Source organism: Salmo salar, chromosome ssa25, assembly GCF_905237065.1.
Source record: "Salmo salar chromosome ssa25, Ssal_v3.1, whole genome shotgun sequence".
NCBI lineage: Eukaryota > Metazoa > Chordata > Actinopteri > Salmoniformes > Salmonidae > Salmo > Salmo salar.
The window spans coordinates 48575968-48594611 of record NC_059466.1 but is presented as its reverse complement, the minus strand read 5'-3'; the positions used below and the strand labels follow the sequence as shown (position 1 = coordinate 48594611).

The window sequence follows — 18644 nt, the reverse complement described above, 5'->3', positions numbered from 1 at the left end:
AGCTGAAATGTCCACAGTTTGTTTCCAAAGCTACGCAGGATACATAGAGGTAAGCGTCCATCTGGATGGCAGACATTACGTCTCATATACCAGTAGGAATCACTGTTCAGTCAGGAATCGTTGTCGACTGTGGCTTCACACATTTTCATTTCAATATACTGTTACCTCTATTATTTAGGTTGATGGCATGACGGTGATTCATTTTACTCTCAACATTGAAACAAGGTGAAATAAATACCTAATCAAATATAAAATGTTTCATAATTTCAACCACTCAATGAGTATACCTACCAACCCCCAGAACAGCCTATGAAAGCGTTCCACAGGGATGCATGTTGACTCCAATTGTGTCCAGTTGGCTGGATGTTCTTTGGGTGGTGGACCGTTCTCGATACACACAGGAAACTGTTGAGTGAAAAACCCAGCAGCCTTTGCAGTTTATTTTTTTTATTTTTTTTTAAACAAACCGGTGCACCTGGTACCTATCATCATATCCCGTTCAAAGGCACTTCAATCTTTTGTCTTCACCCTCTTCACCCTCTGAATGGCACACGTACACAATCCATGTCTCAATTGTCTCAGGGCTTAAAAAGTCCTTCTTTAACCTGTCGTCTCCACTTCATCTACACTGATTGAAGTGGATTGAACCAGGGACATTAGTAAGGGATCATAGCTTTCACCTGGATTCACCTGGTCAGTCTACGTCAAAGAAAGAGCAGGTGTTCCTAATGTGTTGTCCACTCAGTGTCTATTGAATATAGGATACAAAATATGTTTTACATTTCTATGTGGAATTGTATACATAGTTCTTGCTAATTATGTTGAAATTAGATTGATTTAACCTGACTAACATTGTTATTACACATTATTATATCAATGTATTGAAGTTGAAGTTTTACCCTCATTTCACTGTTTACAACGCTGGTTGAAAAATGAGACGAAAACAGCACTGGTTGATTACTTTTTTCAAATCCAAAATGTATTTTCCACGTTGATTCAACATCACAATACGTTGACACTACATTGAAACAACAGTGATTCTACCAGTGGGTTCACTCTCTGTAGCTGAAGAGAAGCTTTCAGGGCAGCAACCTTCCTGACCTGCTGCATCTCTGATGTGCATGAGGAATGGTCCGTGAGGAAACCATGTCTCTTTCATGTCTCTTTCATCTCGGTCTTTGTGACGCAAACATGCTATCTATAACACCTCCGTCTCGTTCCACAGATGCAAGCTGTACACTAAGAGTACAGGCCCACGCTAACACACACACACACACACACACACACACACACACACACACACACACACACACACACACACACAAACCTCAAAATGTGTTTGACATTAGTTACAGCACGTCTGCAATTTTAATTAAAGAACGCCATTATGCTTTCAAATAGGAACAAAATGGTAACAAGAACAAGTGGAAGTACTTAGGCCAGATCAATGATTTAAAATGAATAGCTAAACTCCTACCTTCTGTCTTTCTAATCTATTTTTAGATTTATGTCATCATTAGCAGTCCCTTCCAACAGCATTAGCCAGAGTGTGCTAGAGCATTCTGCCTGCTGGTTGGTTAATGTCATAAACATAGCAGCATTTCAACAGCATTGTAGACTAGGCTTTTGGTAGGACTGCGGTCTTTTCTGCTGACTTGTATGGCTCGTGGCCGCCATAGATGCATGTTGACAGACTCCAAGCCGTCATAGATGCACGTCGACAGACTCCAAGCTGGTAATACCTGCCATGTCCCGGGGTTTTAAAAGTAGAGAGAGCAAAACTCTGGAGGAGATCAAGGCATCAATAGTGCCCTCACACAAGCAGTAGAATCGTTGCTTTCAAAACAGCTACGGCGTGAAAAAGAGTTCCTATATATAAAAAAACCAATCTTAAGTCCTGTGTGAGTGTGTTGTCGTGGGACTCCTTGCCCATCTAGTCTCAGCGAGAGCCCTTTCACACGTCTATTATGGCTGTTCTGTGGTGGTTTCAAATGAATGCTTTTCATCCACCGTAGAGTAGAAAAGTTTGATTTCTGAAGAAGTCCATTGATGATTGGTAAAGCGTCAAACCCTGGTGAGACCACAGCCCTGTGTTGGGCCTGTGTGTCACAGAATTGTCACACACACACTCTCTCTCTGGTCTGTTACTGTGTGTCAGAACTGTCACACACACTCTGGTCTGTCTCTGTGGGGTAGATCAGCAGGAGGGTGGACTGACAGCTCCTCTCCATCCGACTTGTCCATGGCACTCATGACAATGTCAACTCCACTGAAGAGAAGAGGCAAGGCTTTGTGTCTGAGGAAGTGTGTGTGTGTGTGTGTGTGTGTGTGTGTGTGTGTGTGTGTGTGTGTGTGTGTGTGTGTGTGTGTGTGTGTGTGTCCGCTATTTAGTGACAGCTGCTCAAAACAGGCGACGGAAAAAGTCTGGAATGTAAAACGGCATTGAAGTCTTTCAGTCTCTCCATTCTTTCTCTGGTCCGCTGAGCTGAAGGCGGAGAGGGTGGGGATGAGAGAGAAGCCCCCTTCCGCTCTCATCTGACCCGTAAGAACCATTATCCATTCTGAAAAACGGACCCTTGAACTCCACGTCCACCTAGAACCTACAACAGAGAATGCTGTCATTAAAATGCCAGGAATTCCTTCAAATGTACCACCTGAAAGGACAGGACACTGCTGAAAGGACAGGACATGGTTTGGGACGTGCCATCCTTGAGAGGTCACGGTGTAATGAAGCTCTGGTTTTAAATATAATATAATACCACTGTAGACTTGATTTTAACTCTGGGGAAGATCAATGTGATGAAAAAAAAAAAAAAGGATGGAAAGTAACACCAACTGGTGTCCAAATAACAGTTGCTTTTGAGTAGGAAGTTAGTGAGAATTGATTTCTGACGTAACAGTTCACTACATTCAGCATCTCTTAAGACAATGAAGGAAAACACCAGGGTCCCTTAAGTTTGGAATATACTAATAATAATAATATAATATAATATAATAATATAACACTTTATAAGCCTCTGTCTCACAGCTTTTACAGTTAGTCAACTCTCTTTGGTGACCAGACAGACAGTACTCACTGTTAGGTCAAAGTTCACAGGGGCGTCTCCCTCTTGTATAAGGCAGCGCTGGTGGGCCCTTCAAACTGCAGCTTGATGGCCTGTTTCAGGTTGAGCTGGGGGTCCGTGGTCGTCATGACCACCATGCAGGGAGGAGATAAGGCACTACCAGGGGTTATAGACATTTTCTGGTTCTCCTCCCATGTCTCTCTCTGAGCCGGGCTCTGGACCTGGTAGGGGTAGCCCATAGGGAGACTGTCCCTGTTTTTGGGGCCATCTTGTCCAGGCGTCACTCCTAGAGAAGCCATGACAGAGTTCCACCTCCCCCCTCCATACTGGATCAGGCTGGGGGGATTGTGTTTACTGGGATAGTCGAACCCTGCTGGGTAGCCTTTGTAAGTCTGTTCAGAGTCATGCACCATGGCCGTGACTGTGCAGAGGGTGGGTGGAGGAGGGCTGGCCTTAGGGCATTGGGCCCTGTGGCTGGTTCCTTGCAGGCTGCCACGGGCGGAGCCGGGCGGAGGCAGGGTGGAGTGGCGGGAGCGGCAGCGTGGAAGGGAGTGCTGTTGGATCTGCTGGGTGAAGGACAGGCTGTCAGCGGGGACGGTCTGCACCGTGGCCTGGGAGTGGGCTGTGGAGGAGGATGTCTGGGAGCTCTGGATGGAGTGGAAATGCTCGGCTGTGGAGCCTGGAGAGCAGGAGGCTGAGGAGGTGCTAGCCCCATGATGACGCCCTGCCTGGGCCACGTTACTCCCTGAGCAGGCGGAGGACGGGCTCTTCACAGCGGATGACCGTGGCGACAGGGTGTTGGACGGGGGCAGACGAACTGAGTACGGTTTGGCTCCGTAGCTCTCCAGCAGCCTGACGATAGTGAAGTGACCCCTCTTCCCGGCCACCTTCACGGGGCTGCGGCCGTACTTGTCTATGTGGTCTGGGTTGGCCCCTCCCTCCAGTAGCATGGTAACGATATTGGCATGGCCCTCCTGAGCCGCGATGCTCAGTGCTGTGGCCCCCTGCTGGCGGCAGGCCAGATCCACGTTGATCCCCCTGACCTCCAGGAGCAGACGACCAGGTTCAACATGACCCCGCCAGGCTACGGAGTGCAAGGGGGGTCGTCCCTCCCCGTCCTGGGTGTTAGGGTCTGCCCCATGGCTCAACAGCAGCCCCACTGCCTCCAGGTTGCCCTGCCAGGAGGCCACGTGCAGCGCCGTGCGCCCCTCCCCGTCCCGGGACTCCAGGGGCACGCCCCCTTTCTCCATGATGAGGGCAGCGATGTCCAGATGTCCCTCCAGCACCAGGAGGTAGAGCAGTGGGCGGCCCTCTGCGTCCCGTACGTCCGTGTCCGTGCCCCGCCTCATCAGTAGCTCCACCACCTCAGCGTGGCCCTCCAGGGCGGCGGCGCTCAGCGCAGAGTGGCCGTCGTACGCCCGGTGGTCGATGAGCGAGCGGCGGTCCAACAGAAGCCTCACCGTGCCACAGTGGCCCTCCTGCGCGGCCAGGATGAGGGGCGTCCGTCCCTCGATGTCCATTTCTCCAACCCGCACCATGCTCCCACGCTCTGTCAGGACGGCACAGACCCCCCGGTGGCCCTCGCAGGCGGCGGCGTGCAGAGGGGTCCAGCCCAGATCGTCTTTATGGTTCTCATCCAGCCCTCGGTCCAGAAGTGCTCTGACCACCTCCACGCTGCCCCGTGCTGCTGCCAGGCTCAGAGCTGTACGACCCTCCCCATCGATGCCATCCACCGCCGCGCCCCAGAACAGCACCCTGCCCACTGTCGCGGAATGGCCCATTGCGGCAGCCGCCAACAGCGGGGTGACGGCAGCAGAAGCGGCGGCGTGTGGCCCGGCGCTCTCGTCTACGTCGGCCCCGGCCTCTAACAACAGTTCTACCACTTCCTCATGACCTTCATACGCCGCCAGCAGCAGAGGGGTCATCCCATCCTGGTCCCTGTGCTCCGGGTCCGCCCCTCGCTCCAACAGCAGGCTGGCCACTTCGCCGTAACCTTTGACTCCAGCCGCTGTGGGCACACAGAGAGCAGCCACTGACAGGGCAGTACGGCCGTCTCCATCGGCCAGGTCGACCTCTGCCCCGTGGTCCAGCAGGATCTCTACCGCCTCCCGATGGCCCATGTAGGCGGCGGCAATCAGTGGCGTGCGGCCCTCCCGGTCGACCATGTCCACCTGCGCCCCGTGGTCCAGCAGAGTGAGGAGGATCTCCTCGTGACCCCCCCAGGCCGCCGCCCTCAGCGCCGATCGGCCTTCAGCATCACACCCGTCCACGTCCGCCCCTGCATCCAGGAGGAGGTGCACGGCCTCGGTGTGACCCCCCCAGGCCGCTGACCGTAAGGCCGTCCAGCCCTCGCTGTCTGCATGCTCCACCATCCCCACGCCGGCCTCCGGCTCCAGACCCCTGGCCCAGTCCAGCAGCATCCCCAGTACCCTGACATGGCCCTGCCTGGCAGACAGCGTTAAGGGAGTCTGGCCCTGGTGGTCACTGATCAGAGGGTCAGCCCCTCGGGACAGGAGTAGGTCGGTCACGTCAGCTGAGCCTGCATGGGCCGCACTGGCCAGGAGGGTGCGTCCGTCTGTGGGGTCGGCCCTGTTCACGCTGACCCCGCTGTCCAGTAGCACCCTCACTGTGTCCTGCCTCTCTAGCGCCTGCCCGATGATTGTCCCCCCCCCTCCTGCACAGTGTACCCCCACGCTGGGGCCTCCATCTGGGGCACAGGAGGGAGGGAACACCCCACTCTTCATCAGCAGCTGGAGGACTTCCTGCCTGACCAGGACAGGGGGCTGAGAGGCACGGGAAGAGGGGGAAAAGGGGCTAGTCAGAGGGGGCACATCAGCCCACAACAGCCACAGGGCCAGGAGGGCAGGGTTGTCCTTGTGCATGCCTGAGCTGACCAGGTGCGAGCCCATCTGACAGGTGTCCTCAGTGTTAAGGTGTGGGGCGCGGAGGGTGAGAGCCATGGCCAGCATGGTGTGTCCCTCAGACACACTACACAGATACTTCTGAGTGCAGTACTTCACGTCCGTCAGCCACTCTGCAAAACTAGTGTGGAACAGGAGCTTTCTGCCTCCCGGCCCGTCGATGAGCAGCGTGGACAGAGCCCGTAGCCTGTTCTGGAAGTCCAGAGGGCTGAGGGACATGTCCTGGGTCCAGGTGGCGGTGTAGATCTCCTGGGTAGTGAGAGGCCTAGGGGAGGCCAGGAGGGCGTTGAGGAGGGGCCTGACTTGGAGGAACAGGCCCCTGGGGAAGACTCTCTGACAGAGCCACAGGTAGAGGCCGTTGAGGGTCCCGGGGATGTCCCGGATCTCCCGGAGCCCCACCAAGGCCCCCGCCACGCCGTCTAGAACGCGTTCCAGGAACAGGAAGCAGCCACCACTCTTGATGTGCAGCAGGTTGAGCATGTCGGCCGTCTCGGGGGTCAGCTGACGGCGGAGCGCCCCTTCCTGGTCCAGCCTCCGCAGGATATAGTGCTGCACGTCACGCACCGGCGCAGGCTTACGCAGATCGTCCAGACACAGCTTACGGAAACCTACCGAGAGGAGGGAGCAACAGAGAGAGACAGAGAGAGAGGGACAGAGAGAGAGGGACAGAGAGAGAGAGAGAGACAGAGAGAGAGAGACAGAGAGAGAGAGACAGAGAGAGAGAGACAGAGAGAGACAGAGACAGAGAGACAGAGAGAGAGGGACAGAGAGAGAGGGACAGAGAGAGAGGGACAGAGAGAGAGGGACAGAGAGAGAGACAGAGAGCGAGAGAGAGAGAGAGAGAGACACTGTCACTTAATGTAACTTTAGAACCAGGGGCGGAAATCGCGGGGGGGACGGGGGGACACGGCCCCCCCATCCTGGGAAAAATATGATTTGTCCCCCCCAATATATCACTGAAACATAACTATGTAATTTAAATAATATTAATAATACGCAATGAAAGCAATTGTGCTGATTATAAACACTTAACAGCACGTTTTTAAGTTTCAAAAGATTGCGACCCCCCACCCTTTTCCTCACAATGGTTTGATCCACTGGCAAGGTAACAGAGGGGTCGTAGCCACTGTCTGAAAGGCACTCAATGAACGTAACTGACGTGAGGTTAATCCAGTCAATCGCGCACACACACTAGCTGAATATGCACAGCTAGCGCGCAAATATTAACTATTAAGCTAGCTAGTACCTATTCCATTTATGTGGCCTCGTCAAAGATGGAATCTTTGCTATGGTCAATTTATTCCGAGATCAGCATGCAGATGACGTAAGTTAGTGCTTCAAAGTCCCTGTGATAAGGTTAGCGATAAACTGATTTAACCCAGGTAGCAAAGATTATAGCAAACACCACTGAAACTGAATTGGTGTTCGCAAGCTTTGCAAATTCAGCTATTGTTGGAAGCCAGCCAATATGAAACAAACTATTACAATTACAAAAGGTTGCAGCATATGTTGTGTAAATGGTGAACTCATACAGCTGTCAACTCTTGTCATTTTAATCCGTTTCACATTTGCTAGCTACCTTTTAGATCGAAGCCCAAATAGAATGATAAAAGATAAGATGATAGAAGCCCATCTCCTACTGTAAATAACCAACACACTGTGTGTGTGTGTAGCCAGCCAGCCAGGTAGAAAAATGGCAGAAAAATAAAAGACGGACATCAGAGTATTTTTCAGTACACCAAAACACAAAGTAAGAACCCTAGTAGCCTAATATCTCAAAGACTAGTTGATAAAATGTTCATAAGAAAGAAATGAAATTCTAATGGAAATGTTTCACAATGATGTCATTAGGCAGAGCAGGCAACAGATTGCACACAGACAGCAGAGTTGGGGACAGATATGCAGGGACAGACTGGCAGAGACAGGGAGTCTCAGGTAAGTTTGTTGAGTCTTTGTTTGGCAACATTATGAAAGGTTCTCCATTTTTTTTACTTGTAAAATAGGAACATAATTGGAAAATGCCATGGATACCCCCACTCTCAACTTAAACTGGTGACTGAACTAAGATTTGTTAAAGGCAATGGTATTGCTGTTGTGAATAGTTGTGTAGTTTTGGGTACCGGTAGTTAGGAGTACGGCAAACACCTTATTTCTTTGGTTCCTCAATATACATTTACCATATTACAATGTAGGCTATGTGTTACAGCACTACTTTTGGTGTCCCCCTCAGGAATTGCTCTTGAGAAAATGTCATGTAATTGTCCCCCCCAAAGTTGATATCAGATTTTCGCCCCTGTTTAGAACAAACATTAGCTACTTCAGGAAGAGATATTGGACTGTAGAAACAGATATATAAAAGGTGTGGAGTAGCAGCATTCAGCTTCAGTCAGCCAGAGGGATATCTAGACTACCATATACTGGTATTGGATTCACACTTCCATGTTTCACTGTTGGTACCACAGAGATATTTAGTGGTGTTAAGCAGTGTGTGGTGGAAATCTCTCCTCCTCTCCAGCACAGACGTGTTCAGATGTTCCCCACCCTATAGTAATGGCAGCATGGTGTTCTTCTGCGTTCTAAAAACAACTACATTTGATCCTGTGTGGTTACTGAACACTACATCAAGCATTCAGCACGCCTGGAAAAAAGGACAGAAACACAACGGTTTGTCATCCGTCGTTTTGTTGATTAACTATTAACACCCTTTCTGTTCTAGCACTCACACTCTTTGACTTGGCTGATAGCAACTTTTCCCTCGATATAGCATCTTACTGCGTACGGCCCAGTACATCACCGGGGCCAAGCTTCCTGCCATCCAGGACCTCTCTATACCAGGCGGTGTCAGAGGAAGGCCCTAAGAATTCTCAAAGACCCCAGCCACCCTAGTCATAGACTGTTCTTCCTGCTACCGCACGGCAAGCAGTACCGGAGCACCAAGTCTAGGACCAAGAGGCTTCTAAACAGCTTCTACCCTCAAACCATAAGACTCCTGAACATCTAATCAATTGGTTCCCCAGACTATTTGCATTGCCCCCCCCCCCACACTGCTGCTACTCTCTGTTGTTATCATCTATGCATAGTCACTTTAACAACTCTACCTACATGTACATATTACCTTGACTAACCGGTGCCCCTGCACATTGTCTCTGTACCGGTACCCCCCCCTGTATATAGTCTCGCTATTGTTATTTCACTGCTGCTCTTTAATTACTTGTTACTTTTACTTCTTATCTGTATTTTTTTTTAACTGCATTGTTGGTTAAAGGGCTTGTAAGTAAGCATTTCACTGTGAGGTCTACTACACCTGTTGTATTCAGCATTTCACTGTAAGGTCTACTACACCTGTTGTATTCAGCATTTCACTGTGAGGTCTACACCTGTTGTATTCAGCATTTCACTGAAAAGGTCTACTACACCTGTTGTATTCAGCATTTCACTGTAAGGTTTACTACACCTGTTGTATTCAGCATTTCACTGTGAGGTCTACTACACCTGTTGTATTCAGCATTTCACTGCGAGGTCTACTACACCTGTTGTATTCAGCATTTCACTGTGAGGTCTACTACACCTGTTGTATTCAGCATTTCACTGTGAGGTCTACTACACCTGTTGTATTCAGCATTTCACTGTAAGGTCTACTACACCTGTTGTATTCAGCATTACACTGTAAGGTCTACTACACTTGTTGTATTCAGCATTTCACTGTAAGGTCTACTACACCTGTTGTATTCAGCATTTCACTGTGAGGTCTACTACACCTGTTGTATTCAGCATTTCACTGTGAGGTCTACTACACCTGTTGTATTCAGCATTTCACTGTGAGGTCTACTACACCTGTTGTATTCAGCATTTCACTGTGAGGTCTACTACACCTGTTGTATTCAGCATTTCACTGTAAGGTCTACTACACCTGTTGTATTCAGCATTTCACTGTGAGGTCTACTACACCTGTTGTATGTTAGCGTTTCACTGTAAGGTCTACTACACCTGTTGTATTCAGCATTTCACTGTAAGGTCTACTACACCTGTTGTATTCAGCATTTCATTGTGAGGTCTACACCTGTTGTATTCAGCATTTCACTGTAAGGTCTACTACACCTGTTGTATTCAGCATTTCACTGTGAGGTCTACTACACCTGTTGTATTTAGCGTTTCACTGTAAGGTCTACTACACCTGTTGTATTCAGCATTTCACTGTAAGGTCTACTACACCTGTTGTATTCAGCATTTCACTGTAGAGGTCACTACACCTGTTGTATTCAGCATTTCACTGTGAGGTCTACTACACCTGTTGTATTCAGCATTTCACTGTGAGGTCTACTACACCTGTTGTATTCAGCATTTCACTGTGAGGTCTACTACACCTGTTGTATTCAGCATTTCACTGTAAGGTCTACTACACCTGTTGTATTCAGAATTTCACTGTGAGGTCTACTACACCTGTTGTATGTTAGCGTTTCACTGTAAGGTCTACTACACCTGTTGTATTCAGCATTTCACTGTAAGGTCTACTACACCTGTTGTATTCAGCATTTCACTGTGAGGTCTACACCTGTTGTATTCAGCATTTCACTGTAAGGTCTACTACACCTGTTGTATTCAGCATTTCACTGTGAGGTCTACTACACCTGTTGTATTCAGCATTTCACTGTAAGGTCTACTACACCTGTTGTATTCAGCATTTCACTGTAAGGTCTACTACACCTGTTGTATTCAGAATTTCACTGTAAAGGTCTACTACACCTGTTGTATTCAGCATTTCACTGTAAGGTCTATTACACCTGTTGTATTCAGCATTTCACTGTGAGGTCTACTACACCTGTTGTATTCAGCATTTCACTGTAAGGTCTACTACACCTGTTGTATTCAGCATTTCACTGTAAGGTCTACTACACCTGTTGTATTCAGCATTTCACTGTGAGGTCTACACCTGTTGTATTCAGCATTTCACTGTAAAGGTCTACTACACCTGTTGTATTCAGCATTTCACTGTAAGGTCTACTACACCTGTTGTATTCAGCATTTCACTGTAAGGTCTACTACACCTGTTGTATTCAGCATTTCACTGTAAAGGTCTACTACACCTGTTGTATTCAGCATTTCACTGTAAAGGTCTACTACACCTGTTGTATTCAGCATTTCACTGTAAGGTCTACTACACCTGTTGTATTCAGCATTTCACTGTTAAGGTCTACTACACCTGTTGTATTCAGCATTTCACTGTAAGGTCTACTACACCTGTTGTATTCAGCATTTCACTGTAAGGTCTACTACACCTGTTGTATTCAGCATTTCACTGTAAGGTCTACAACACCTGTTGTATTCAGCATTTCACTGTAAGGTCTACCACACCTGTTGTATTGAGCATTTCACTGTAAGGTCTACTACACCTGTTGTATTGAGCATTTCACTGTAAGGTCTACTACACCTGTTGTATTCAGCATTTCACTGTGAGGTCTACTACACCTGTTGTATTCAGCATTTCACTGTAAGGTCTACTACACCTGTTGTATTCAGCATGTCACTGTAAGGTCTACCTACACCTGTTGTATTCAGCATTTCACTGTGAGGTCTACTACACCTGTTGTATTCAGCATTTCACTGTGAGGTCTACTACACCTGTTGTATTCAGCATTTCACTGTGAGGTCTACTACACCTGTTGTATTCAGCATTTCACTGTAAGGTCTACTACACCTGTTGTATTCAGCATTACACTGTAAGGTCTACTACACTTGTTGTATTCAGCATTTCACTGTAAGGTCTACTACACCTGTTGTATTCAGCATTTCACTGTGAGGTCTACTACACCTGTTGTATTCAGCATTTCACTGTGAGGTCTACTACACCTGTTGTATTCAGCATTTCACTGTGAGGTCTACTACACCTGTTGTATTCAGCATTTCACTGTGAGGTCTACTACACCTGTTGTATTCAGCATTTCACTGTAAGGTCTACTACACCTGTTGTATTCAGCATTTCACTGTGAGGTCTACTACACCTGTTGTATGTTAGCGTTTCACTGTAAGGTCTACTACACCTGTTGTATTCAGCATTTCACTGTAAGGTCTACTACACCTGTTGTATTCAGCATTTCATTGTGAGGTCTACACCTGTTGTATTCAGCATTTCACTGTAAGGTCTACTACACCTGTTGTATTCAGCATTTCACTGTGAGGTCTACTACACCTGTTGTATTCAGCATTTCACTGTAAGGTCTACTACACCTGTTGTATTCAGCATTTCACTGTAAGGTCTACTACACCTGTTGTATTCAGCATTTCACTGTAAAGGTCTACTACACCTGTTGTATTCAGCATTTCACTGTGAGGTCTACTACACCTGTTGTATTCAGCATTTCACTGTGAGGTCTACTACACCTGTTGTATTCAGCATTTCACTGTGAGGTCTACTACACCTGTTGTATTCAGCATTTCACTGTAAGGTCTACTACACCTGTTGTATTCAGCATTTCACTGTGAGGTCTACTACACCTGTTGTATGTTAGCGTTTCACTGTAAGGTCTACTACACCTGTTGTATTCAGCATTTCACTGTAAGGTCTACTACACCTGTTGTATTCAGCATTTCACTGTGAGGTCTACACCTGTTGTATTCAGCATTTCACTGTAAGGTCTACTACACCTGTTGTATTCAGCATTTCACTGTGAGGTCTACTACACCTGTTGTATTCAGCATTTCACTGTAAGGTCTACTACACCTGTTGTATTCAGCATTTCACTGTAAGGTCTACTACACCTGTTGTATTCAGAATTTCACTGTAAAGGTCTACTACACCTGTTGTATTCAGCATTTCACTGTAAGGTCTACTACACCTGTTGTATTCAGCATTTCACTGTGAGGTCTACTACACCTGTTGTATTCAGCATTTCACTGTAAGGTCTACTACACCTGTTGTATTCAGCATTTCACTGTAAGGTCTACTACACCTGTTGTATTCAGCATTTCACTGTAAGGTCTACTACACCTGTTGTATTCAGCATTTCACTGTGAGGTCTACACCTGTTGTATTCAGCATTTCACTGTAAAGGTCTACTACACCTGTTGTATTCAGCATTTCACTGTAAGGTCTACTACACCTGTTGTATTCAGCATTTCACTGTAAGGTCTACTACACCTGTTGTATTCAGCATTTCACTGTAAAGGTCTACTACACCTGTTGTATTCAGCATTTCACTGTAAAGGTCTACTACACCTGTTGTATTCAGCATTTCACTGTAAGGTCTACTACACCTGTTGTATTCAGCATTTCACTGTTAAGGTCTACTACACCTGTTGTATTCAGCATTTCACTGTAAGGTCTACTATACCTGTTGTATTCAGCATTTCACTGTAAGGTCTACTACACCTGTTGTATTCAGCATTTCACTGTAAGGTCTACAACACCTGTTGTATTCAGCATTTCACTGTAAGGTCTACCACACCTGTTGTATTCAGCATTTCACTGTAAGGTCTACTACACCTGTTGTATTGAGCATTTCACTGTAAGGTCTACTACACCTGTTGTATTCAGCATTTCACTGTGAGGTCTACTACACCTGTTGTATTCAGCATTTCACTGTAAGGTCTACTACACCTGTTGTATTCAGCATGTCACTGTAAGGTCTACCTACACCTGTTGTATTCAGCATTTCACTGTGAGGTCTACTACACCTGTTGTATTCAGCATTTCACTGTGAGGTCTACTACACCTGTTGTATTCAGCATTTCACTGAGGTCTACTACACCTGTTGTATTCAGCATTTCACTGTGAGGTCTACTACACCTGTTGTATTCAGCATTTCACTGTGAGGTCTACTACACCTGTTGTATTCAGCATTTCACTGTGAGGTCTACTACACCTGTTGTATTCAGCATTTCACTGTGAGGTCTACTACACCTGTTGTATTCAGCATTTCACTGTGAGGTCTACTACACCTGTTGTATTCAGCATTTCACTGTGAGGTCTACTACACCTGTTGTATTCAGCATTTCACTGTGAGGTCTACTACACCTGTTGTATTCAGCATTTCACTGTAAGGTCTACTACACCTGTTGTATTCAGCATTTCACTGTAAGGTCTACTACACCTGTTGTATTCAGCATTTCACTGTAAGGTCTACTACACCTGTTGTATTCAGCATTTCACTGTAAGGTCTACTACACCTGTTGTATTCAGCATTTCACTGTGAGGTCTACTACACCTGTTGTATTCAGTATTTCACTGTGAGGTCTACTACACCTGTTGTATTCAGCATTTCACTGTAAGGTCTACTACACCTGTTGTATTCAGCATTTCACTGTAAGGTCTACTACACCTGTTGTATTCAGCATTTCACTGTAAGGTCTACTACTACACCTGTTGTATTCAGCATTTCACTGTGAGGTCTACTACACCTGTTGTATTCAGCATTTCACTGTGAGGTCTACTACACCTGTTGTATTCAGCATTTCACTGTGAGGTCTACTACACCTGTTGTATTCAGCATTTCACTGTAAGGTCTACTACACCTGTTGTATTCAGCATTTCACTGTAAGGTCTACTACACCTGTTGTATTCAGCATTTCACTGTAAGGTCTACTACAACTGTTGTATTCAGTATTTCACTGTAAGGTCTACTACACCTGTTGTATTCAGCATTTCACTGTAAGGTCTACTACACCTGTTGTATTCAGTATTTCACTGTGAGGTCTACTACACCTGTTGTATTCAGCATTTCACTGTGAGGTCTACTACACCTGTTGTATTCAGCATTTCACTGTGAGGTCTACTACACCTGTTGTATGTTAGCGTTTCACTGTAAGGTCTACTACACCTGTTGTATTCAGCATTTCACTGTGAGGTCTACTACACCTGTTGTATTCAGCATTTCACTGTGAGGTCTACTACACCTGTTGTATTCAGCATTTCACTGTAAGGTCTACTACACATGTTGTATTCAGCATTTCACTGTAAAGGTCTACTACACCTGTTGTATTCAGCATTTCACTGTAAGGTCTACTACACCTGTTGTATTCAGCATTTCACTGTGAGGTCTACTACACCTGTTGTATTCAGCATTTCACTGAGGTCTACTACACCTGTTGTATTCAGCATTTCACTGTGAGGTCTACTACACCTGTTGTATTCAGCATTTCACTGTGAGGTCTACTACACCTGTTGTATTCAGCATTTCACTGTGAGGTCTACTACACCTGTTGTATTCAGCATTTCACTGTGAGGTCTACTACACCTGTTGTATTCAGCATTTCACTGTAAGGTCTACTACACCTGTTGTATTCAGCATTTCACTGTAAGGTCTACTACACCTGTTGTATTCAGCATTTCACTGTAAGGTCTACTACACCTGTTGTATTCAGCATTTCACTGTAAGGTCTACTACACCTGTTGTATTCAGTATTTCACTGTAAGGTCTACTACACCTGTTGTATTCAGCATTTCACTGTAAGGTCTACTACACCTGTTGTATTCAGCATTTCACTGTGAGGTCTACTACACCTGTTGTATTCAGCATTTCACTGTGAGGTCTACTACACCTGTTGTATTCAGCATTTCACTGTAAGGTCTACTACACCTGTTGTATTCAGCATTTCACTGTAAGGTCTACTACACCTGTTGTATTCAGCATTTCACTGTAAGGTCTACTACTACACCTGTTGTATTCAGCATTTCACTGTGAGGTCTACTACACCTGTTGTATTCAGCATTTCACTGTGAGGTCTACTACACCTGTTGTATTCAGCATTTCACTGTGAGGTCTACTACACCTGTTGTATTCAGCATTTCACTGTAAGGTCTACTACACCTGTTGTATTCAGCATTTCACTGTAAGGTCTACTACACCTGTTGTATTCAGCATTTCACTGTAAGGTCTACTACACCTGTTGTATTCAGTATTTCACTGTAAGGTCTACTACACCTGTTGTATTCAGCATTTCACTGTAAGGTCTACTACACCTGTTGTATTCAGCATTTCACTGTGAGGTCTACTACACCTGTTGTATTCAGCATTTCACTGTGAGGTCTACTACACCTGTTGTATTCAGCATTTCACTGTGAGGTCTACTACACCTGTTGTATTCAGCATTTCACTGAGGTCTACTACACCTGTTGTATTCAGCATTTCACTGTGAGGTCTACTACACCTGTTGTATTCAGCATTTCACTGTGAGGTCTACTACACCTGTTGTATTCAGCATTTCACTGTGAGGTCTACTACACCTGTTGTATTCAGTATTTCACTGTGAGGTCTACTACACCTGTTGTATTCAGCATTTCACTGTGAGGTCTACTACACCTGTTGTATTCAGCATTTCACTGTAAGGTCTACTACACCTGTTGTATTCAGCATTTCACTGTAAGGTCTACTACTACACCTGTTGTATTCAGCATTTCACTGTGAGGTCTACTACACCTGTTGTATTCAGCATTTCACTGTGAGGTCTACTACACCTGTTGTATTCAGCATTTCACTGTGAGGTCTACTACACCTGTTGTATTCAGCATTTCACTGTGAGGTCTACTACACCTGTTGTATTCAGCATTTCACTGTGAGGTCTACTACACCTGTTGTATTCAGCATTTCACTGTGAGGTCTACTACACCTGTTGTATTCAGCATTTCACTGTGAGGTCTACTACACCTGTTGTATTCAGCATTTCACTGTAGAGGTCTACTACACCTGTTGTATTCAGCATTTCACTGTGAGGTCTACTACACCTGTTGTATTCAGCATTTCACTGTAAGGTCTACTACACCTGTTGTATTCAGCATTTCACTGTGAGGTCTACTACACCTGTTGTATTCAGCATTTCACTGTGAGGTCTACTACACCTGTTGTATTCAGCATTTCACTGTGAGGTCTACTACACCTGTTGTATTCAGCATTTCACTGTAAAGGTCTACTACACCTGTTGTATTCAGCATTTCACTGTAAGGTCTACTACACCTGTTGTATTCAGCATTTCACTGTGAGGTCTACTACACCTGTTATATTCAGCATTTCACTGTGAGGTCTACTACACCTGTTGTATTCAGCATTTCACTGTAAGGTCTACTACACCTGTTGTATTCAGCATTTCACTGTAAGGTCTACTACACCTGTTGTATTCAGCATTTCACTGTAAGGTCTACTACACCTGTTGTATTCAGCATTTCACTGTAAGGTCTACTACACCTGTTGTATTCAGCATTTCACTGTGAGGTCTACTACACCTGTTGTATTCAGCATTTCACTGTGAGGTCTACTACACCTGTTGTATTCAGCATTTCACTGTAAGGTCTACTACACCTGTTGTATTCAGCATTTCACTGTGAGGTCTACTACACCTGTTGTATTCAGCATTTCACTGTGAGGTCTACTACACCTGTTGTATTCAGCATTTCACTGTTAAGGTCTACTACACCTGTTGTATTCAGCATTTCACTGTGAGGTCTACTACACATGTTGTATTCAGTATTTCACTGTGAGGTCTACTACACCTGTTGTATTCAGCATTTCACTGTAAGGTCTACTACACCTGTTGTATTCAGCATTTCACTGTGAGGTCTACTACACCTGTTGTATTCAGCATTTCACTGTAAGGTCTACTACACCTGTTGTATTCAGCATTTCACTGTGAGGTCTACTACACCTGTTGTATTCAGCATTTCACTGTAAGGTCTACTACACCTGTTGTATTCAGCATTTCACTGTGAGGTCTACTACACCTGTTGTATTCAGCATTTCACTGTGAGGTCTACTACACCTGTTGTATTCAGCATTTCACTGTGAGGTCTACTACACCTGTTATATTCAGCATTTCACTGTGAGGTCTACTACACCTGTTGTATTCAGCATTTCACTGTGAGGTCTACTACACCTGTTGTATTCAGCATTTCACTGTGAGGTCTACTACACCTGTTGTATTCAGCATTTCACTGTGAGGTCTACTACACCTGTTGTATTCAGCATTTCACTGTGAGGTCTACTACACCTGTTGTATTCAGCATTTCACTGTGAGGTCTACTACACCTGTTGTATTCAGCATTTCACTGTGAGGTCTACTACACCTGTTGTATTCAGCATTTCACTGTAAGGTCTACTACACCTGTTGTATTCAGCATTTCACTGTGAGGTCTACTACACCTGTTGTATTCAGCATTTCACTGTGAGGTCTACTACACCTGTTGTATTCGGAGCATGTGACTAATAACATTTGATACGTGGTTGTCTCACCAAGCTGACCTTAACATTTTTCTTTTTTCCTTTATTTTAGCCGGGAGTCCCTGCATTAAAGATGACTAACTGTAAGTCACTCTGTATAAGACTGTCTGCTAAATTACTAAGATGGTAGAAAAATGGCATTTACATTACAATACCCTAACAAATAAGAAATTATAAAATGTCTATTCTAAAAAGGTTTTGTTAAAAAGCCTGACTGGAGATATTGTCCACGCTATATATAGGCTTGTTGAAAACACAGGACTATCAGTTGATCAACATGAGATACTATTGTTTGGCCTAGATTCAAGCCTATAAAGTGTTAGAATAGCCTTGTGTTTCGTCAGAGCTGAAGTTATGGCGGTGTCGTAGGTGTAACTGCGTTGGAGCTGTCAAATCGCTGAGCAGCTGCTCTTGACATGGTCGTAACTACATACAAAAGGACACAGGAGGTCTGG

General features: G+C 45.7%; 1 protein-coding gene across 1 annotated transcript in view; it reads right to left on the bottom strand.

Annotated features, from left to right (window-relative positions):
- Positions 1-957: 957 nt before the first annotated feature.
- LOC106586908 (ankyrin repeat domain-containing protein 50) overlaps positions 958-18644 on the bottom strand; it is a 42545-nt gene continuing 24858 nt past the window's right edge. Inside the window, exons 3-4 of the mRNA XM_045707548.1 lie at positions 3078-6594; positions 958-2600 (exon numbers count right to left, since the gene is read on the bottom strand). Coding sequence (XP_045563504.1) covers positions 3092-6594 — 3503 coding nt within the window. The 3' untranslated portion in view covers positions 958-2600; positions 3078-3091. The remainder of the gene's footprint in view (positions 2601-3077; positions 6595-18644) is intronic.